The sequence below is a fragment of the Phycodurus eques genome, chromosome 6, assembly GCF_024500275.1.
Source record: "Phycodurus eques isolate BA_2022a chromosome 6, UOR_Pequ_1.1, whole genome shotgun sequence".
Classification (NCBI taxonomy): Eukaryota; Metazoa; Chordata; class Actinopteri; order Syngnathiformes; family Syngnathidae; genus Phycodurus; species Phycodurus eques.
In genome coordinates, this window is record NC_084530.1 from 18,332,290 (window position 1) to 18,355,848 (window position 23,559).

Consider the following 23,559-nt stretch of genomic DNA (forward strand, 5'->3'; position numbering starts at 1 on the left):
CTAGTTACGCTGCGTTTAATGGGGATGAGTGAACCTGCTTTGGTTGGGATTGGATCGAAGTCGGCTGTGAACACGCCCAGACCAGCGCAGACATCCCACTTTTAAATGCACTGGGGGTATGCCGATCCACGAAATGCCCAAAACCGGGTCCAGCCATCCTCCTGGCAGTTACATTGGATTTGCGCCAGTCACCAAAATAGAGCCCTAAGTGTCATTCGGTGTTGAGTTTTCAAGGCGACTAAGTGTCTTTGAGTGTCTGTCTTTTAGTGTTGAGTTTTCAAGGCGAGTAATCATCTCGATGTTTTGAAGGGAAATTAGTGTGTTTGAGTGTCTTGAGATGTTGAGTTTTGAAGGCAACGAAGCATCTTTGAGTGACTTTGAGTGTTACGTTTTCAAGGCGACTAATTGAGTTTTTAAGGCAACTACCGGTAAGTGTTTCGAGTGTTGAATTTTGAGTGTGTGTCAGTATCGGTGTGCGCGCGGGCGTGTGTGCGTGCATTTGTGCGTGTGTGTGTGTGCGTGTGTGTGTGTGTATTCACACCTGTGGAGCAGGAGGGTTGTCCATCTGCGGTTTTAAGATCTGCAAAGCTTCATCACGAGGCGTTTGCTTCTTCTTAAATTTACCCTCTGGTCTCCTAAATGATAAATACACCACAAACACGACATTGTAACTGCACATCCTTATGTCATTGTTACACTATAATAATGACGACAACAACAAAAAAGATAATGATAATGTTGTCACCTTTTTTCAGGTGGCAGTGGCTCCACCAAGGGAGGTGGAGAGTTGTACCGCCTAATAATTTCTTGAGAAAAATAAACAACAGTCACAACGCAGTGGATTTAATCCATCCATCCATTTTCTACACCGCTTATTCTCATGAGGGTCGCGGTTATGCTGGAGCCTATCCCAGCTATCTTCAGGCAATAGGCGGGGTACAACCTGAACTAGTTGCCAACCAATCGCAGGGCACATATAAACAAACAACCATTCGCACTCACATTCACACCTACGGGCAATTTAGAATCTTCAATTAACCTACCATGCATGTTTTGGGATGTGGGAGGAAACCAGAGTACCCGGAGAAAACCCACGCAGGCACTGGGAGAACATGCAAACTCCACAAAGGCGAGGCCAAATTTGAACCCGGGTCCTCAGAACTGTGAGGTGAATGCGCTAACCAGTCGCCCATCATGCCGCCATTGGATTTAATACCTACATTTTTAATTAACTATTGTTAAAAATGATAGTTACTAGTTACTACTACTAATATTTAAACAATACTTTTAAAGTCTATGTACAAATATTTCTCGCTTAAATGTTTTTTTTACCTTGAATATCCTGACTGGGCACAATCTGCTCAGAAGTCTGAGCCGAGTACTTCACCCCTTCGCCAGCAGGGGGGGCAGGAGACATTGGCACTGGGGCTACACACGCGCGCACAAAAGTTATTTCAAATTTAAGAACAGACTTCAGGCGTCAACTTGTGTCTTACCAAAATTTTGGGTGGGTTTGTCCTTGTTGATGGGAATTCCAGGAGCTCTCCTCCGAGGACCGCTTTCCTTTTTATTATCACGAGACACAGCCTGAGCAGCATAACATTTCATTGGCTCATTATTGCAAATATTACATGATTAAAACTATCAGAAGCAACTTTTTAGTTTCTCGATTGTTGCAAAAATAGCAATATGAAAAAGAAAATGTGCCATATTGTATTAGAATCAATGTAATGTTAACCCGTAATCGTGAGGATAAGCTGTACAGAGAATGAAAATATAAAAAACATAAATAATAGATTTTTGAGGGAGAGCAGAACATTTAACAAGTGTTTGAGTGTTGTCTAAAAGAAGACGAAAAATATTTGAGTGTTGGGATTTTAAAGCGGCGGCACGGTTGCCGACTGGTTAGAGCGTCAGCCTCACAGTTCTGAGGACCCGGGTTCAATTCCCGGGCCCGCCTGTGTGGAGTTTGCATGTTCTCCCCGTGCCTGCGTGGGTTTTCTCCGGGCACTCCGGATTCCTCCCACATCCCAAAAACATGCATGCATTGGAGACTCTAAATTGCCCGTAGGTGTGACTGTGAGTGCGAATGGTTGTTTGTTTGTATGTGCCCTGCGATTGGCTGGCAACCAGTTCAGGGTGTACCTGGCCGATGATACCTGGGGTAGGCTCCAGCACGCTCGCGACCCGAGTGAGGAGAAGCGGCTCAGAAAATGGATGGATTTTAAAGCAGGTAAGTCTGGTGGGTTTTTAAGGTGACTAAGAATCTTTGAGTGTTGACCTTTGAAGATGACTAAGTGTCTTTGAGTGTCTTCGATAAATGAGACTAAGTGCCTGAGAGTCTTTGACTGTGAAGTTTCATAGGCAACTAAGCATCTTTGATTTAAGTGGTGAATTTTTTAGGCGGCTCAGCTGGTTTGAGTGTTGTTTTTGAGGTTAATAAGCATCTTTGAGAGTCTGGTTTTTCAGGTGATTCAGCATCTTTGAATGTTTTTAAGTGTGAGTGTTTAAGGTGACTATCTTTGAGTATCTTTGAATGTTGAGTTTTGAGTACTACTCAGCCTTTTTAAGCATTGACTTTCTAAGGCAACAAAGCATCTGAGTGTCTTTGGGTGTTAGATTGTCAAGACAACAAAGTGTCTTTGAATGTTAACTTTTTAAGTTGACTAAACATCTGTCTCTGAGTGTTATGTTTTCAAGGCGACCAAGTATCTGAGTGTTGACTTTTTAAAGTAACTCAGCAACTGAGTGTCTTTGAGTGTTAAGTGGTCTAAGACGACTGTGTGTTTTTAAATGTTGCGTTTTTATGGTGATAAGACATCTTTGAGGATTTTTGAGTCCTGACTTTTTAAGGCAACTAAGCGTCTCAGTATTAATTTTTGTAAGGTCACAAAGTGTCTTTGAGTGTTGACTTTTTAAGGAGGAAAGCATCTTTGACTGTCTTTGAGTGCTGACTTTTGAAGGCGACCTAGCATCAAACTGTCTTTGTGTCTTACGTTTTCAAGATGACTAGGTGTCTTTTAGTGCAGATTTTTTAGGGCAGCTTGGGATCTGAGTGTCTTTGAGTGTTATGTTTTCAAGGCGACTACTCTTTCAGTGTCTCGATGCAGCAACCTGTTCATTAGCCTGTGGCGGCGAGGTGGATCTGCTCCTGTTGATTTGGGCGTCGCCTGTCTGAGGGTCCAGCTCAGGCTCCGACGTCGGAGGGTAAGGACCAGATGCCAGGCCCACGATGGCATAGGGAGACGGTGTGAAGTTGGCATACGGGCTGGGCGGGATGTTGGCATAGGGACTTGGGGCAATGTCGGTGGCGTATGGGCTTGGAGGGTGCTGGAGTAGGGTGCTGGTGGGAGGGCTCAAGATGGGAGAGGTCTGGGCGATCGACAGGGCGTCTGTCACGGGGGCCACGGTGGCAACAGGAAGTGACATCACACCTCCCACGGGCAGGACTCGTACAGCTGCAGGACACCCAAACATTTGTGTCACGCACGGTTTCCATTGTGTGTGTGTGGTGTTTTTTGAGGGGGTCTGACCGCCAGGTGGAGGCGGTGGGCCGCCCGAAGGTCCTTGGTCCTGCCAGCCGACTCCTCCACGGCCCTTCAACCTGCTGGAGAGCACCACAGCTGGATCCACTTCCTATCAGGATCCACAAACATTGGTTACAGTCAGTTATGTTGTCCCTGCTAAGTGAAGAAAAATATAGAATAAAAAAAAAAAAAAACTAAAACTAATTCTAAAAACTACTATAAAACAAAAACAAAAAACAGTCACTTTTGTAGTTGTGTTGTTCCTGCCCAGTGAGGAAAAATATGTGAAAAATGCGAATAAAATAAAATAAAAAAATGTGATGTGACAACATTGGTTACAGTCCAGAAAATTTAGTTCTGTGTGAAAAACATACACAAAAATATGAAAAGAAAAATACAGATAAAACTAAAATATAAATAAATGTAAGATACAAAATGTACCAATAAATAAATAAATAAGCAATACATTATTCATTGATTTATTCATTTTCCGTACCGCTTATCCTCAATAGGGTCGCGGGCGTGCTGGAGCCTATTCCAGCTATCTTCGGGTGAGAGGTGGGGTAAACCCTGAACTGGTCACTAGCGAATCGCAAAGCACATATAAACAAACAACCATTCGCACTCACATTCACACCTACGGGCAATATAGAGTCCTCAATTAACCTACCATGCATGTTTTTGGGATGTGGGAGGAAAGCAGAGTACCCAGAGAAAACCCAGACGGCACGGGGAGAACATGCAAGGCTGGATTTGAACCCGGAACCTCAGAACTATGAGGCGGATGTGCTAACCAGTCAGCCTCATCTCTGAAACATAGTGGAGGTAATGTCATGGCTTGGGCTTGCATGGCTGCTTCTGGAACGGGCTCACTAGTCTTTATTGATGATGTAACTCATGATGGTAGCAGCTGAATGAATTTTGAAGTCTACAAAACCATTTTGTCAGGCAATTTACAGAAAAATGCATCCAGACTAATCGGGACAAGAAGACAATGACCCAAAACACACTGCCAACACAACAAAGGACTTCATCAGGGGAAAAAGTGGAAGCTCTAAGACCGGCCAAGTCAATCACCGGACCTTAACCCCATAGAGCATGCATTTAGTCTCCTCCTGAAGAGGAGACTGAAGGGAAACCCCCCTAGAAACAAACAAGAACTGAAAGAGGCTGCAGTAAAGGCCTGGAAAAGCATTTCAAATGAAGAATGCAACAGTCTGGAGAAGTCAATGTGTCGCAAGCTTGATGCAATTATTGCAGGTAAGGGTTATGCCACCAAAAACTAAATTTTATTCATAGTTAATTTCACAGTTAATTTCATCATGTCTGTTCCAATACGTTTGCTCACTTGAAAAGTGGGTGGCCTCAAACAAAAGGGTCCTGAGTTGTTTAACACATCTAGATGTAAATACCATGAAATAAAAGCTGGAATTCTGAACTTTTCTCTCATCATTTGATCTGAAACCCAAATGTCTTCAGTATCCAACAAAAACAAAGGAATTGACCTTGCTGTTCCAATAATTTTGGAGGAGACTCTAGTGTAGGTAACCAGTAAAGTAGATTAGTAGGTCGGACAAATGAATAGGTATTCATGGGTCGGTAGTTTATGAGTAAGTACATGGGTAACCAAACGCCAGGTGTATTTGAAAATCAATTCTGTTCTTGCTTTACATGAAAGAATGGGCCAAGAAAGCTAGCAGGTCACTGAAATTGAACATGACTTGACCACCATTGGTTAGGCATAATTTCAAATCAATAGCAGTATAGTTGTGAAGTAGATGGGCACAGATCGGGGTGAGAGCGCTCACTGGAGGCCAAATCCTATGAATGTATTGCCGTGGTCTCTGAACACAGCGCGGTGAATAAAACATGGTCGGATGTACTTGAGGGAAAGCTTTGGAAAGCACTGGGGCCATAAATAATGAAAGACGCTAAAATGGAAGTGCTGTATGTAGAAATGTACTGTTGGGAATTTACACTGGCCTTGTGGACTTTGTGGATGCTGAAAACGCTTCTGTGGACACTTAGATTCATTGTGTTTGTTTAAGATCCACGTATTCGTAACCACCCAACTAATTAACAAAGTTAACAACCAACCAACTAGTTTGTGTGTCACCAAGGTAATAAACATAAAAATCAATCAATCAATCAATCAATCAATCAATTAAACAAACAAAAACTAACTAACAACTGTGTATATATATCAAAGCACATAGTAGTAGTGTGTGTGCGTCCGGCCTTAATCAGGAGAGTGTCAGTTCCCAACTGGTAAGCGGATCCACTGCCACCGTTGCCCGAACCAATGAAATCACAGTGGCCATCTGGTGCTTGTGCCAGTTACCGTAACTGGGTAACGTAATCGGACAACAGAGCTCTGTCCGACACATCTGATACACGCTAATTCCTGTCAACTACATCCAATGGCGAGTGAAATGCCACAGTGTAGTTCCAGTTTGGATTTTGAAGCTAAGTGTCCTTAGCGTCTGATTGTCTTGAGTGTTGAGTTTTGAAGCCGATTAAGCATCTTTGCGTCTTTGAGTATTGTGTTTTCAAAATAACTAAGTCTTTAAAGGTGCCCTTCCATCAAAATCTAATTTTTTTTCCTACCGTTTGCATCTCGGTCCAACCTGTCAACTGATGACGCCGTCTCCACGGCCCCCCACTCTTCCCTCACACACCTGGACTCTAAGACCTCATGTGTCAGAATGCTGTTCATAGACTTCAGCTCAGCATTCAATACCATCATCCCTAAACAACTGATCTACAAACTGGACCAGCTGGAGCTCAACACTTAGATGTGCAACTGGCTGTTGGACTTTCTGACAGGGAGACCGCAGGCAGTACGGGTCGGCAGCAACACATCCAGCACCATCACTCTGAACACGGGTCCCCTCAAGGTTATGTGTTGAACCCCCTCCTCTTCACCCTGCTGACCTATGACTGCACACCGACATGGAGCTCCAACCTCTTCATCAAGTTTCCAGACGACACAACTGTGGTGGTTCTCATGAGCAACGGGGATGAGACAGACTACAGGAGTGAGGTGAACCGCCTGGCCGGGTGGTGCATGGACAACAATCTCTCCCTAACGTGGAAACAAACAAGGATATTGTAGTGTACTTAAGGAGAGCGCACTCCCAGCATGCTTCCCTGATCATCAACGGTGCTGCGGTGGAGAGGGTGCGCAGCACCAAGTTCCTGGGAGTGCACATCACCGAGGACCTCTCCTGGACCAGCAACACCTCATCGTTGGCCAGGAAAGCTCACCAGCATATCTAATTCCTGCGCAAGATGAGAAGAGCCAGAGCACCGACCCCCATCATGTGGTCGTTCTACAGAGGGACCATTGAGAGCATCTTGACCAACTGCATCCCTGTGTGGTACGGAGCCTGCACCGCATCCTGCTGCAAGCCTCTCCATCGCATAGTGAGGGCAGCTGAGAAGATCATCGGAACCTCTCTTCCCTCGCTGCAGGACATTTACAGCACCCGCCTCACCCGCATAGCCCTCCGCATAGTGGGATGCCACCCATCTGTCACACAGCCTCTTCAGTCTGCTGCCATCAGGCAGGAGACTGCAGAGTCTGCGGGCCAGGACTAGCCGACTTAAAGACAGTTTTATTCATCAGGCTGTCAGGAATCTGACCTCTCTGCCCGCTTTGCCCCCTCAGACCAGACTCAGGGTCGCACCAGCCACTTTAACAGCATTGGGATTTTGTAATTTATAAATGTCTTATTTGCCTTGGTTTTCTGAACTTGACTATGTTGCACACATTACCTGACCTATGATATTTGCACATTAAATTAATACTTTTAATACTGTATATACTATAGTTTATTTAGCTTTTATATTGATGTTATTATTTGTAGAACCGCGGGCCCTTGAGTACCGGAATTTCAATCCTCTGTATTGAAGAATTAAAAATAAAAATACCTTGTAATCTTGTAATAACATAGGTCAAAATGAGTCTGTGACATAGTATAAGTTTGACATACTATATGCAGTTTGTCGATTGAATGCAAAATACAATAAACGGCATTAGGTTTGCAAAATGACCGGACCAGATTTGCATGTGTTTGTGATGTCGATAAATCGTAATTATTCAAGTACCCACCAACTCAACTCAGCTGAACAGCAACACAATATTTCCGGGTTTTAGGCGGGCGGGTCATAGGCGCACACCGAGCCAAACAAATAAAGTCTGTAAAGTATACCTACAGTATGTTGTGTTTACAACAATACTTAACTATAATTTATAATATAACTGTGGATGAAATAGCGAAGCCTGCCGTCATTGTCACCAAGATGCACGCGAGCAATGAATTTTATGTTTAAGTGAATGGGAGCAGAGGACGAGACTAACCTAAATATATCCCCCTCTCTTTTTATTTTCACCCACCTCCCATTTCAGCTCATGTTCCCTACTAGTCGTACAACAATCTAACGAACGCTTGGTGAATTCTGCTTCACAATGATTGTAAGATCCCATCGAAGGATCCATGGGGTCACTTTGAATGCTTCTCTGCCACAAGCCACGAGACGCCGTGATATCACCAAGGACCATATTTAAATTAAGAATAGCAGTGATCTAATCGGAGCAAAGCTTATTTACATATCAAATATTAATGAGAAATCCAGCCATCTCAAATGCCAGACAGAAAAAGTAACTCACCGTGCTCTCGTCGGACAGCACAGAGTCAAACAGGCTGTCCAAATAGCGATCCATCCCTCGATGAGGCTCCAGGTCTGAGGAGATGACATCTGCTTCCATCAAACATACCACACCTGTGTATGAGTGTGTGGGTGTTTAAACACTCACCCTGGCTAGCGAAGTGATCGTGGGCGATGTGGGCCGACGATAGGGCGTCGTCATTGCCGTCAAAGCAGCCACCCAGCAGACTTCTACACAAACAAATGAGTCATGATAGAGACTTTTCTCAATTCATGTAAAATAACAAAAAGTAGACCTAAAATTCAACAGTTTTTGTACAAAAATGGTCAGAAAAGATCATTTGACATCTTAATCAATGTGCCATGCAACCATCCAACTAGCTTTTGTGTATTGGTGCTAACAGACTACCTAACAAAAAATGAACCAACCAACAAGCCAACCAACCAACTATCCAATCAACTAACCTCAAATGTATTGAACAAAAAGTTCAAACATAAAAAAGCTACAACAAACCAACTAACTAACTAATCTAATTGGTCTAATGCATTTATATGTACTGTATGTGTGTGTCTTTTACATGCTGGCATTGGCTCGTACGCGTCCTGGTTCCTGTGAAGAGATAATGAAGTAGCTGCTGTTCTTGGGGAATTGGGTGGGCAGCTCCAGGTCTGACATTAGGTCCAAGACATAGTCCGAGCCCTCAAGTTCCACCCACTGTGCTGACTCCTTAAGCACCACCGACCAGCCTCGACGGCCCTCCGTCACACCCCTGACGACATGCATACTAGGTTCATTTGCATAAAATGACACATTATTTCCGACTAACTAACGTTAACTTCTCGACTAATTATTGAACAACCTATAATTTTGTCTCTTACCTGTGATGCAAGATGTCTTTGGCCATGTTCTCCCCTGTAGTCCAAGAGTGCACAGGACACAGGACAGACAAACCTGAAGGGACACAAGTAGAACAATTATTCATTAATTAATTTTCCATACCGCTGACCCACACAAGGGTCACGGGCGTGCTGAAGCCTATCCCAGCCATCTTTGGGTGAGAGGCAGGGTACACCCCGAACTGGTCACCAGCCAGTCGCAGAGCACATATAAATAAACAACCATTCACACTGACGTTCACACCTATGGACAATGTAGAGTCCTCTATCAACCTACCATACATGTTTTTGGGATGTGGGAGGAAACCGGAGTATCCGGAGAAAACTCACGCAGGCACATGCAAACCCCACACAGGCGAAGCTGGATTTGAACCCGGATCATCAGAACTGTGAGGCAGATGTGCTAACCAGTCATCCAACTTACTGTCTAGAACAATTACTGTACTGTAATTATGCTTGTGAACTAACTATAACAACTAAGATACTAACTAACGAACTAACTAAGTAATGAACTAACTAACTGATGAAACCACCTAACTGATCAAACCAACTCCTTAACATAATTGTGCTCGATGTCCACCTAACAACTAATTACCCAACCAAAAAAAGGAGCTACTTTGCAAACATGCAAACCAAATAACTAACCAACCCACCAGCCAGACAAACCACTCAACTAGTTTGTACATACTGACCATACAACTAAACGTCAAATCAAACTAACAAACAGACCTCTATTGTGTGTAACAAAAAGATGAATCCTAGATACCGTATATACAATTTAAGACTGTTAACAGTAGGGTGCATGATCTCAATGTGAGTGTACTGTAAATTGTGACACATGACTAATTAATGAGTTTGACAATACCTTTGTCCATATAGCACACAATGTTTTGGGGAAAATTATTCCTCTCCAATGCGTATATTGTCACATCCTGTTTTGTTTTGTCCTCTACTGGTTGTTATTTCTTTGGGTTGCAGTTTCTTAGAGGTGATTGGTGGGCAGAGACTCCTGTGTCGCACCTGCCAGCCATCAACATCAGTGGCAGGGGGGGCCGGAAGAAGTTGCTGAGTTATTGTTCATTTCGTCGTCATTTGCCTACTTTGTTAGTATCTCGTGCATTCTAGTGTTTCATGTTCTTCTGCAAGTAGTACCTCTGGTCTTCTGCATTTTGGTAAGTATTTATGGGTTTTCTGTTTTCTTACTCAGCCTTGTGTAGGTTTTTGAAATTTTGTTAATCCTCTTGTACTCTAACTTCCTCCCGTGATACTCCGTCCAAGACTTTTAGTTTGTTCTTTTGGTTACTTTGTTTTCCACGTCGACCTTTTGTTGCGGTGCTTTTTGTTGTTTGCATTCTCATGCTTGCCTGCATCTTTATCCATCCATTTTCTTTACTGCTTATGCTCACAAGGGTCGCGGGCTGCTGGAGCCTATCCCGCCTATCATCGGGCGAAAAGCGGGGCACACCCTGAACCGGTCGCCAGACAATCACAGGTCACATAGAAACAAACAACCATTCACACCTACGGGCAATTTAGAGTCTTCAATCAACCTACCACGCATGTTTTTGGGATGTGGGAGGAAACCGGAATGCCTGGTTGTGGTGTTTGCTTTGGGGTTCAACTCATTTGCGTGTTTATGCAGTCGTGACACAGACTGTATATAGAGTAGATGTGGTTCTTTTGTGTGTGTTACAAATGCTCCCACAACAGTAGTAAATGGTCCCGTTTTGTGGGCAAGTACCATCACAGCAGTGCACGTGGAGTAGGGTGTGTGCTCTCTTGCGGTTGGCGGTCCACTCCAGCAGACATGGCGGGTAGGTGCGCGTGTACTCGGGCCCGCCGCTGCGCCGCTGCATGCCCTGCAGTAGAGCGTGCTGACACACAGAGTCATAGCCCTCGGGCCCATAGTCTGACACAAACCTGGGAAAGGCACACACAACTCATTTGAAAAACAAACAACACATTAAATCTGAATTAATTAACATTCGGTTAATTAGGCGCTTCATTTGTTAGTTAGTTAGGTGGTCAGTTAACACAATTACTGTTGAAACTATTAACTTTATTGGTTTGATGTTAGACCGTTGGTTTGGTGGTCAGTTAGCATGAATACATAAACTATAGTTATTGGTTCGTTGTATGGTTGGGTGATTAGTTTTCTATGAACTAATTAGTTTGTTATAAACTGGTCAACCAACCATATATCTGACAATAATAAGTGGTGAGTTTTAGCAATGTGATATTGTAAACAATAGTTAGTTAGTTAATTGTTAATTAGTTGAGTTGTTGTATGTTTGATATACTTATGTGGTAAGTTTGTTCATTATCACAGTTACTGTATGTAAAACTAGTTAGTTAGTTAGTTAGTTAGGGGTCAGTTAGCATGATTATGATCTAGTAATTTGTATTATTTAAGTTAATTAGAAATAACAATCAGTCGGTGTACGAAAGACTATATATATATATATATATATATATACACATGCTGGCACGGTGATCAACTGGTTAGCACATCTGCCTCACAGTTCTGGGAACCGGGGTTCAAATCCCGGCTCCGCCTGTGTGGAGTTTGCATGTTCTCCCCGTGCCTGGGTGGGTTTTCTCTGGCCACTCCGGTTTCCACCGACATCCCAAAAACATCTGTGGTAGATTGATTGAAGACTCTAAATTTGGACGTAGGTTTGAATGTGAGTGCGACTGCTTGATTGTTTCTATGTGCCATGCGATTGGCTGGTGACCGGTTCAGGGTGTACCCCGCCTCCCGCCAGAAGATAGCTGGGATGGGCTCCAGCAGCCCGCGACCCTTGTGAGGATAAGCGGTAAAGAAAATGGATGGATGGATGGATGGCTGGATGGATGGATAGTTTATAATGAACTAATCAACCCAATATAATTGACCAACTAACTAACTAACTAACTGCATAGGTGGTGAGTTAGTGTGGTTTTGTTAACACTAAATAGTTAGTAAGCTGGCTAATTGGTTGTCTGTATGGTTGGTTGGTAGTTAGGTAAAACTAGTTAGCTGATTGTTGGTCACTTTGTTAACACAATTACTGAAACAAATTGAATGAAATTCGTTGGTGGGTTGGCATGTCAAAGCAAGGTATTGTTTGGCTTTGGTCTGCTCTCTACCAAATGCCTTTCTAGTAGTTGTCGTGATGAACTTACTTGAGCAGGTACTTGGCCAGACTTGGGGAAGGCAGGAAGGCAGACAAACATGAGGACAAGAAGAGCCAACCACGCTCACAATTCAGCATGTTGGGATTCCTCCACACCTGCAAGAGAACAAACAAAGAGCACAATGTGACTTACAAGATTGAGCTCCACATTATATGATGACGTAATTTCAAGTTAAGCGCACACTGTCTGTACCTGATTGGCCACTTGAGCCAAGATCTCGTCTCGGAGCTCGGCGTTGCCAAGCCCTCTCTGGATGATGTAATTCCCAAAGAGGTTCTCCTGAGCCCCGTTCAGCTCCGGGTCACCCATGAAGCGAAGAATCTGACACAGAGATAGTGCATTACGTAAAAACAAGTTCGTTGGTTGTTAGTCGTTATGGTTGGTTAGGTAAGTAATCAGTGAGCACAGTTCCATAAACACTACCTAGTTGGTTGTTAGTTATATAGTTGATTGGTTAGTTAAGTAGGTGGTGGTCAGTGAGTTAGCACGGTTACATCAAACTAGTTAGTCAGTTTGTCGGGTTGTTGTTTAGATATTTGGACATTCATCCATTCATTCATCTTCTGTTCTGCTTATTCTCATTGGGTTCGCGGGCATGCTGGGGCCTATCCCAGCTATCATCGGGCAGGAGGCGGGCTACACCCTGAACTGGTTGCCAGCAAATCGCAGGGCACCAAGAACCAAACAGCCATCCACGCACACATTCACACCTAGGGCGATTTAGAGTCTTCAATGAACCTACCATGCAAGTTTTTGGGATGTGGGAGCAAACTGGAGTGCCCAGAGAAAACCCACGCAGGCACGGGGAGAACATGCAAACTCCACACAGGCGGGGCCGGGATTTGAAGCCCGTTCCTCAGAACTGTGAGGCAGATGTGCTAACCTGTCGGCCACTGTGCCGCCCGATATTTGGACAACAGATGGAAATGAGCTTTCTGCTAAATGTAGTGTGAGCATCTCTTTATGTCTTTTGATATTAATTAATGTATGTGCACATTGTTCATAAACTGTTAGTTTTAATACACATTGGTTAGTTGATTACAAGGGAGGCGGTTGTTGGCATGTGAAAACTTCTTTGTGATTGAGTGAGTGAGTAAGTTAAGGTAGTTAGCTGGTTGGTTAGTTAGGTCAGTAAGTGGTCAGTTACTTAGCACTGTTACATTTACACTATTTTGGTTGGTTGGTAAGTTAGGTAGATAGATAATCATCTTTTGTAAGATGTATTTAGTTAGTTTGATAGTTAGTTTTAGGATTGGTTGGTTAGTTAGTGATGTGGTTGGTTATATTGTTTGTTGGCTAGTTAGGTAGATTATCAGGTTAGCTGTTTGTATACTTGATTTGTTAGTTAGTGGTATTGGTTAATTATGTTGTGAGTTGGTTTGATGAGGCAGGGAGATGGCCAGGTTAGCTAGCTGTAGGTAGGATTGCTTGGTTAGTTAATTGTGAGTTAGGAGGTTAAAATGATTCAAATTAAAATGTCGCTTGTAAAGGTTCTATGACGGTGACAGTTTTTGGTCCCATCAAACTCAACTAAGCGATAGTGATATTGGTTGTATGTTATTGCATTTATTATCTCTTGTGTGTGTGTGTACAGCTACTGAATACTGCATTTAATTGCGCTCGTTACCAGGACAAAGATATTTAGGGCTCCTAGCTTCAAGTTTTGATCCATTCGGGTCAGGGAGTTTTCCAGAGGGGCTGTCAGCATTCCAAAGTATGGGTCCTAAAAAAAAAAAAAACACACAACCTATAAACGCTGCTTTTTCCACGTGTATGTGTGTGTGTGTGTGTGTGAGTGCATGCGGGCACCCTAAATATGGTGCGGATATAATGAGTCATGAGGTAGTTGTTGATGTCCAGGGGTAAGGTCATCTGTGGTTCAACCTTAACTTTGGGAGCCTGGACCAGCGCCAGGCAGTCCGAGTGCAGCTCGGCACCACCTGCGCACAAACATTTACACACACACGGCCATGCATAAATGGTGCATACTTATTTATAGCGTTGTCCCATGCCCACCTGAAGCTGCCTGAAGCAGCGCCGCCAACTCAGCGGGGATGGGGAGTGTGGTCACGTTCACCACTTCTCGGTTGATGCGGTCCTACATACACACACGCACAAACACACACACACGTACATTTGTCTCAACATGTGACTATCCTCCTCCTCCTCTTGCTCCCTCACCTCCTCAGCCTTCCGCGCTGGCTTCACCACCGTCTGACAAAAAAAACAACACAATCAAAAGTCACATTAACTGTTCAATAATCACATTAATGCAGTTTGATTCTTATTGGGCGGAACTGCGCAGATATCTGCTGAATTTCTTTGGAACTTTGTATAAGGGTGGGGAATGGGCAAAGGTACTTAATTTTTGGTGCAAATCTGGTTAAAAAAAATTAATTTAATGTAGTTTCTTATATATTTTTACATTAGATTAGATTATTTAAGTTTTTTTATTTTTTAAAAACAATGTCAAATTCATTAATGTTGGGAATTGATCCATGTAAAGGATTATTTTACACTAAAGTTAAAAATGCCAAATCTTTAACATCTTTTTATATTATCGGATATCATTGTATTGGAATTAAGCTGAAATTCATAATGTTTTGGGGGCACAGATCAGGATAAAAGCTGCAGGAGTTATTTTAGTGTTAAGTACTTATCTGTATGCAAGTTAAAATAAAAAGTTAAAAATTATCCATCCATCCATTTCCAACACCGCTTATCCTGGTTAGGGTTGCGGGGCGCTGGACCCTATCCCAGCTGACTTCGGGCGAAAGGCGGACTACACCCTGAACTGGTTGCCAGTCAGTCGCAGGGCACATATAGACACGGACAACCATTCAAACTGTCACTGAGTAGGAACTGATCCCACGCTGCCCGCACCAAAGTCAGGCGAGTGCACCACTACCCCATCAGTGACAGTTTAAAATTATTGTAGTAAAACTTTATTTACTGTGTTACTTCCATGACCTAAATTAAAACAGCCAATTTTATTGTAATTTTGATGTAATTTATATCATTTTAATTTACTGTAATAATTACATTGGTATTTAATTTATTTTCAATTAGAATTCATTATGTTTTATTTTTTGTATTTTTAATTACATCAAATTCGAATCAAAATTTAAGACTAAGAGTTTAAGAATCCCTCCGCCCACACACACAAACGCATTCACACGTGCTCACACACGTACCCTCATGTACCACTGCCGGTTGACGATGACTCGCACCATGGCACGTAACTTGACGAGATATTTCCTCCTGCGGGCAAACTTCTTTCTGTCAAAATGAATCAAAAATAAAAACAACAACAACAAGGCAATTATTAAATATTTGACGTCAATGGAGGCAGTTTTGAATGAAGCTGCATGATTGGTCACCTGACGACGCATCCTCTGCATCTGGCCTGCAGCTGCGTCATGCGGTGTCGGAACTTGATAAAGTTCTTGCGTATGAAGTACATGCGCACGTATCTCTGTAGCGTGAGGGCGGCGATGTTGAGCACGCGGTCGCGCTTTCCCTCCAGGAGCTGATACAGATCCTCCTTCAGGAAGATCTGCGCACACACAAACACACATTTAACTGTATTCGCTTCCTGTTTGTGTGCGTGCGTGCGTCAACAAACCTTAGTGACTCCCAGCTGGTAGGAGCCGACCTTGACGGGTCCCAACTTTCTCAGCATTATGACGCAGTTTTCTTGGTCGGCCATGGGGGGGTCCTTCAAACAGAGCAGCGCTTTGTACCTATGTACACATACAGTGCCATGAAAATGTATTGCCTCCCTTCTCAAATTCATAGATTTTTGCATAGTTTCTTTACTTTAATGTTCAAGATCATTAAACAAATATGAATATCAGACAAATATAACCCAAGTGAAATGTAAATGCTGTTTTAAAATTGTGATTTAATTTATTAAGGGAAAAAAAACCTAAAGTTACGTGGCCCTGTATGAAAAGTTAATCAGGAATTAGTTGTGGCTAATCACAATTTCTGGTTAATTTTTACAGATCACATCCAAGCCTGATTAGCTCAAGACCTGTTCAATCAAGAAAACACTTAAACAGAATCTGTCCCGACAAAATCAAGTCAGACAAAAGATCTAAAAAAGGAGCAACAAAATGACACACTCCCAAAAAATTTGAGAACAGTTGAGAAATAAAGTAATTGACATCTATCCATCTGGAAAGGGTTACAAAAGCCATTTCTTAAAGCTTTAGGATTCCAGTGAACCATAGGGAGAGCCATTATCCTCACATGGAGAAAACATGGAACAGTGGTGAACCTTCCCAGGAGTGGCCGGCCTACGATGATTACCCCAAGACAACAGCAATGACTCATCCAGGAGGCCACAAAGGAACTCAGGACAACTTCTAAAGAACCTACGGTCAGTGTTCATGACACAACCATAAGTAAGAGACTGGGTACAATGGGATCCATGGCAGAGTTCCAAGGCAAAAACCACTGTGAATGAAAAAGAACATAAAGGCTCGTTAGTGCCATGAAAAGGTTTTGGTCCCCTTCTCAAATTCTTATATTTTTGAATAGTTTCCCCACCTTAATGTTTAAGATAATCAAATAAATGTAAATAGAAGAATATAACGTAAGTGAACTTAAAATGCTGTTTGTAAATGGTGATTTCAGTTATTAAGGGGAAAAAAAAAAACTATTCAAAGTTAGCTGGCGCTGTGTGAAAAAGTAAAGGGCCCCTAAACCTGATAACTGGTTGGGCCTCTCTTAGCAGCAACACGTGAAATCAAGCATTTTCTATCACTGGCAAGGAGTCTTTCAGATCTCTGTGGAGATATTTTGGCCCCCTCCTCCTTGCAGAATTGTTTTAATTCAGCAAAAAAATTGAGGGTTTTCGAGCATGAACAGCCTTTTTAAGGTCATGCCACTGAAATCGGATTCATGTCTGGACTTTCATTAGGCCACTCCAAAACCTTCATTTTGTTTTTTTAAGCCATTCAGAAGTTGACTTGCTTGTGTGTTTTGGATCATTATCCTGCTGCGGAACCCAAGTGCGCTTCAGCTTGAGGTCACAAGCACATGGCTGAACATTCTCCTTCAGGATTTTCTGTTACAGAGCAGAATTCATGGTTCCATCAATCACAGCAAGTTGTCCAGGTCCTGAAGGAGAAAAGCAGCCCAAAACCATCACACTACCACCACCATGATCGACTGTTGGTATGATGTTCTTTTTCTCAAATGCTGTGCTACATTTACGCCTGATGTAACGAGAATCACACCTTCCACAAAGCTCAACTTTCATCTCATCAGTCCATAGAAAATTCTCCCAAAGGTTTTTTGAATCATTCAGATGTTTTTTGGAAAAGTAAGACGAGACTTTGTTCTTTTTGGTCAGCAGCGGTTTTCCCCTTGGACCTCTACCATGGATGAAATTTTTGCCCAGACTCTTCCTTATTGTTGTGTCATGAACACTGACCTTAACTGAGGCAAGGGAGGCATGCAGTTCTTCAGAAGTTGTCCTGAGTTTTTTTTTTTTTTGGGGCCTCCTGGATGAGTCATTGCTGTTCTCTTGGGGTAATCTTTGTAGGCCGGCCACTCCTGGGAAGGTTCACCACTGTTCCATAATTTCTTCATTTGAGGTTAATGGGTCTCCCTATAGTTTGCTGGAATCCTAACGCTTTAGAAATGGCTTTGTAACTTAGTTTCTTATATACTTTTATATTCAAATTAATTATTTTAAAGAAGTTTTTTATTTTTTAAAAACAATTATCAAATTCCGCTCCAACGTCACTTCTCATGCCATGCACTAGTCCATCTGTGTATGAGCAGACTTGATTCAGGGAGACAAAAACAGACTTGTTAGCACTGTTGTGAGGAAAATGAAGCGGCAGCTGCCCTCTGTGCATTCTAAAATTTTGCTCCAAATGAAAGCCAAACGTGGAAGATACACGTAACCGCTACATTTTTCTCCAAACGAGTACCAATCAAAAATTAAAAAGGAAATTCAAGATATGCTTCAAACATCAGGTCAGAAAATGCCAGATTACCAGTATTTTATGTCAGGCTGCTAATTTAATGGAAAAGACACCACCTTGTTTGGTTCATAAATTCTTAAATCTGACTCTAATGTCAGTGCATCACCAGCCATGAACCTCACCACACGTCGTGGCCAACCATCGAGTAACCTAAACTCCTGCATATGCACCAAGCTAACTACTTACATACCCGTCTACAAACACACCTGGATAGAAAGCTGTGAAAATTCAGTGTAAATCTGACTAATGTCAGTGCCTCACCGGCCATGAACCTCACCCCACCGTACAACTACAATATATCTACCTGCATACCTACCTGCTTGAGCGCCTACCTACCTACGTACCTACCCACCCACCTGGATAGGAAGCTGTGAAATGTCAGTCTAATGGGATAGCCCTCCTTGCGTATCCGGATGGTCTCCATGATTCCAGAGTAGCGCAGCTGCGTCGAGACCAGGTCCATGTCAAACATTGCAGCTTCCTGAACCAGCAGAAAAACACCCACATGAGCACTTTTGAAACACAAACACCGAACAGCGTGCTCATAGATTGATACCTTACGCTGGTTTGGCTTGATACAGCGCACAAAATAAGGGTGACACCTGGAAAATGAAAGAGTACCACAGGGAATAAATGGAGAAAAGAAAATGGAGTTGTGTTCCCTGTGTAGTGTTCTACCTCTCCATCTTCTCCAGTAGCTCCTGCAAGCTGCTCTGGAACTTAACGCTGACCGTGCTGGCTTGGAAGCGGCGAGCCGTGCTGCTGCGCCGCGTGCTGGACCGATGCTGGGACAACACCTCAGAATGTTTCAAGAAAAGGTCCGACACGATCTGGCGGTATACACACAAAAGTATGTACTGAGGTAAATGACATGCAAATGACTTAAAAAACAGTAAAAGTCTCACTCTGTTTTTGCTGTGGATGAACAAGTCCAGGACATCCTGGCGGACCGTGTCAAAGTTCTTGTCCAGAAACTTGTTCACCTAGGACCCAAAACAGACAACTTTTAGCAAATGAACTAAATATGTGTATCACCTATCGATTTATACAGTAGTAACTATCACTAAATGACCTACCAACTATTTGCTTACCCATTTGTTCGATTTACTGTTGTTACCTACCTACCTACCTACTTAGCCATTTACAGTATATAACTACCCACCACCCTAAATAGGGGTGCACGATTTTTTGGAAAAAAAAAATTATGTTTTTTTTTTTATTTTGTAACCCTGCAATATACAATACTATGAAAAAGTATTTGCGCCCTTTCCAAAATGTTTTACTTTTTTGCATAGTTTCCTGAATTTATTGTTTAAGATCATCAAACAAATGTATATATCAGACAAAGATAACCCAAGCAAACATAAAATGCAGTTTTTAAATAATTATTTTATTTGCTAAGGAAAAAAAATATATATACAAAGCTACCTGGCCCTGCGTGAAAAGGTAATGGCCCCCAAAACTTAATAACAGGTTTGGCCACCCACAGCAGCAACAACTGAAATCAACCATTTTGAAATCAACCGGTTTGGCCTACACTTCCAGGCAGAATTGTTTCAATTCAGCATCTCTTCAGGGGTTTTGTGCATGATTGGCATTTTGTAAGGTCATGCCAAAGCATTTCATTTTGGTTTCAAGTCCGGAATTTCACTAGACCACGCCAAAACCTTCATTTTAAAATTTGTATTTTTATTTTTAAGCCATTCATAAGTTGACTTGCTGGTGTGTTTTGGATCATTGCCGAGCTACAGAACCCAAGTACACTTCAACTTGAGGTCACAAACTGATGGCTGAACATTCTCCTTCAGGATTTTTTGGTAAAGAGCAGAATTCATGAAGTCATCCAGGTCCTGAACAGGCAAGCAGCCCCAGATCATCACACTGCAACCACCATATTTGACTGTTGGAATGATGTTCTTTTTCTGAAATGCTGTGTTACATTTACACCAGATGTAACGAGACACACACCTTCCAAAAACGTCAACCTTCGTCTCATCAGTCCATAGAATATTCTCCCAAAGGTATTGGGAATCATTCAGGTCTTTTTTTTTTTTTCAAAAGTAAGACAAGGCTTTGTTCTTTCTGGTCAACAGTGGTTTTCACCAAACTCGTCGTTTTTGCCCAGTCTGGTCCTTATCGTAGAGGCATGATCACTGACTTTAACTGAAGCAAGGAAGGCCTGCGGTTCTTTAGCTGTTTTCCTGGGTTCCTTAGTGACTCCTGGATGAGTCGTTCCTTTGCTCTTGGGGTAATTTTTGAAGGCCGGCCACTCTTGGGAAGGTTCGCCACAGTACCATGTTTTCTCCATTTGTGGATAATTGCTCTCACAGTGGTTCGCTGGAGTCCTAAAGCTTTAGAAATGGCAGTGTAACTACAGACTAAAACAGACCCTTTCCAAAAAAAATTAATATCATGGAAAAGTTTATTAATTTCCATAATTCCATTCAAAAAGTTAAACTTTCATAGATTATAGATTCAGGGCCCACAATTTAAACAATTTCAAGTCTTTGTTTATTTTTTACATACTTTGGGATTCCAACTCATAAAACCCACAAAATCAGGAATTCAAAAAATTAGAATACTTTGAAGAAATCAGACCATATTTTGCAGGCCATAAACGTTTTAAACTGAGTGTCACACACTGATCACCTCCTAAACTCAAAGCACCTGCACAGGTTTCCCAAGGTGTCATTCAATGGCTTCAGTTTGGTTCAATTGTCTCAGTTGGGTTCAATATGGGGAAGACTGCATACTTGACAACTGGCCAGAAGACCATCTTTGATACCCTCCGTAGCATGGGTAAGTCACAAAAGTTCAGAGCTAAGGAGGCTGGCTGTTCACAGAGTGCTGTGTCCAAGCATATCAATGGAAAGTCTAGTGGAAGGACAAAATGTGGCAGGAGAAAATACACCAGCAAAAGAGAAGACCGTGGACTTCAGCGGAGTATCAAACAGAGAAGATTCAAGAATCTAGCAGAGATCCAGAAAAAGTGGAATGATGCGGGAGTCAAACCTTCAAAAACCATCACATTCAGATGTGTCCACAAATCACATTCAGTCACATGTCATCACATGTCCACAAATAGTTTTCCAGTTGTCACTTAAACAGGAATTGACAAAGTCTGTTAGTTCCAGAATTGGCCACTGTCGTTTACTGGCGCTGTAGCGCAATACAGGCAGAGAATGGAAAAGACCTATTTCCAGGTCACAGATATACAATAGGACTAGATCACAACCATAAGATGTGCCTCCCATGCCTATGGGTGGCCATGTTGAAGGTGGCACATTTCCAGGCTATGCATTGACATGCGGCCATGGTGATGATGGTGCTATCTATTGTCTATTGTCCCATAGAGTCCCGCGCACTGAGAGAGAGAACGGGATGGCGGCTGTGTTAGCTTTAAGAGGAATATGAAACACAAGTCTCTTGCGTCTGGAACATACTATTTTTGGTACAGTAACAGTTTTTTTTTTTTTTTGGTCAAGCTGTTTGTCTATGGCAACGGATTTGGAACGAGGAAGCACACTACAACATTTTCAAGCTTTTCTATATTTATTTACAATAACCTTTATAGTGTACTGCGCGTTTTAGGCCAATTTCTGCCACTGCATCCGACCTACCAACCTACCTACACTAAAAATATATATGACATTATGTCCTACCACTTAGTCCTTATGGCATATGTAGAAGTAATGAGAGTAAACAGAGTGTTACCTGCATTGCAACCAATTAAAGTTTACCTGGTAGGTAACTTTCCCGGCATAGTGCTTGAGGGTGAACTGGGGCAGAGGCATCTTTGGCTTGGCATACAGGGGGTCATTACCATGGTGATAATGGCACTTTTGCAGGAAAGTGTGGTCTGTTGCCTAATTGCCACAAGTGCAAGTGGTCAGTGGTTATTAAGTCCATTTTCTTGGGGGCATTTGGAGGAAAAAGGGTACCTGAGGGAAACCACACTGATCGTCAAGTATGCGCAGAATCCCATGAGGCTTTGCGGCAATCAGGTCCAAGCAGGCCTGGTTAGAACTGAAGGGCTGCTGCTGCCACTCGATCTGCTCTCGCATGTACTCCTCCTATAGGATATACAGAGCATGTTCACACAGTCTCAGCTTTTCCAGTCAACTCATGTCCATTCGCGACTTTTTCCACAGAACACAACAAAGACTGTAGGCTTATTCTTTTATGAAACAGCCAGTGATAAGGCAGTGACATGAGTGAAACTGCTGAAGTGGGAGGACGTTGGCGTGGATGTCATAACTTTGCAACCTGTAAAAATATCAATAACTGCTATTTTTACAACTGTTTTGAGTCCGTGCTACGTACAGTAGATAGAGTACCTCACTTGAAAAAACATACAGTTGACCCCTGCTGTTTGCTGGGGACCGAGCCTGCCCGCGAATAATGAAAAATCTATGAATAACTGACACTCCAGAATAATTGCCATGTAAAAAATAAAAAATTGGAAAAGCTCAAATAATCGGGAGCTAGGGCAGTAAGAAAACAACAAATATCAAGGGGGTTCCGCGAATAAGTGGGGGGTCGGGTAAAAGAACACAATTAAGCGATTGTTTCTGCGAATAACGGGGGATAGTTTCCCCCAAAAAATCTGAATAGATATATTCACGAATGCCGAACCACAAAAATGTGTCGGTCCAATGCCTTTTCGCTATTTACAAAGTCACCTATTTGCGTTTTTTTTGCAGAACCTATTCCAAGCTATTAGTCCTAAGGTGCCGCAATATGGTGGCAAAATAGGAAATTTGTATTTGGTGTCAAGGAAGTATGTTGAAGGGATACGTCTTGACTGTTCTAAGATCTTTGTATGTTGATGAGGAGCTAAGTTTAGCCTGGGTTGTTAGCAGAAGAATAGGGTCTTCGCCACATGTATGTGTTTTTGCTTGGCTGAGTGGCTATTAAAAAGAAATCAAATCTTCTGTAACCTGTTTTAATGGTAATGTTGTAAGTAGAAATTATAAACTGTTTCTGTTTCAAACTGAATCATAGCATGTGGTGTAGTTACAGCTTTAATGATTCATTCATTCATTTTCCGTTCCGCTTATCCTCACTAGGATCGTGTGCTGGAGCCTATCCCAGCTATCTTTGGGCGAGAGGCGAGGTACACCCTGAACTGGTCGCCAGCCAATCGCAGGGCACATATGAACAAGCAACCATTCCCACTCACATTCATACCGATGGGCAATTTAGAATCTTCAATTAACCAACCCTGCATGTTTTTGGGATGTGGGAGGAAACCGGAGAAAACCCATGCAGGCACGGGGAGAACA

General features: G+C 42.6%; 1 protein-coding gene across 1 annotated transcript in view; it reads right to left on the reverse strand.

Moving 5' to 3' along the window:
• The window catches only part of myo15ab (myosin XVAb), a 61,456-nt gene that overhangs the window by 17,207 nt on the left and 20,690 nt on the right, over positions 1-23,559 (reverse strand). The window contains exons 24-49 of the mRNA XM_061678914.1: positions 22,216-22,347; positions 22,015-22,140; positions 19,180-19,257; positions 18,953-19,104; positions 18,831-18,876; positions 18,631-18,755; positions 15,898-16,015; positions 15,653-15,828; positions 15,467-15,551; positions 14,430-14,486; positions 14,289-14,367; positions 14,082-14,212; positions 13,900-13,995; positions 12,465-12,593; positions 12,261-12,367; positions 10,837-11,015; positions 9,078-9,150; positions 8,777-8,968; positions 8,347-8,429; positions 8,200-8,273; positions 3,534-3,636; positions 3,105-3,458; positions 1,497-1,625; positions 1,333-1,428; positions 746-806; positions 542-635 (exon numbers count right to left, since the gene is read on the reverse strand). Coding sequence (XP_061534898.1) covers positions 542-635; positions 746-806; positions 1,333-1,428; positions 1,497-1,625; positions 3,105-3,458; positions 3,534-3,636; positions 8,200-8,273; positions 8,347-8,429; positions 8,777-8,968; positions 9,078-9,150; positions 10,837-11,015; positions 12,261-12,367; positions 12,465-12,593; positions 13,900-13,995; positions 14,082-14,212; positions 14,289-14,367; positions 14,430-14,486; positions 15,467-15,551; positions 15,653-15,828; positions 15,898-16,015; positions 18,631-18,755; positions 18,831-18,876; positions 18,953-19,104; positions 19,180-19,257; positions 22,015-22,140; positions 22,216-22,347 — 3,075 coding nt within the window. The remainder of the gene's footprint in view (positions 1-541; positions 636-745; positions 807-1,332; positions 1,429-1,496; positions 1,626-3,104; positions 3,459-3,533; positions 3,637-8,199; positions 8,274-8,346; positions 8,430-8,776; positions 8,969-9,077; positions 9,151-10,836; positions 11,016-12,260; positions 12,368-12,464; positions 12,594-13,899; positions 13,996-14,081; positions 14,213-14,288; positions 14,368-14,429; positions 14,487-15,466; positions 15,552-15,652; positions 15,829-15,897; positions 16,016-18,630; positions 18,756-18,830; positions 18,877-18,952; positions 19,105-19,179; positions 19,258-22,014; positions 22,141-22,215; positions 22,348-23,559) is intronic.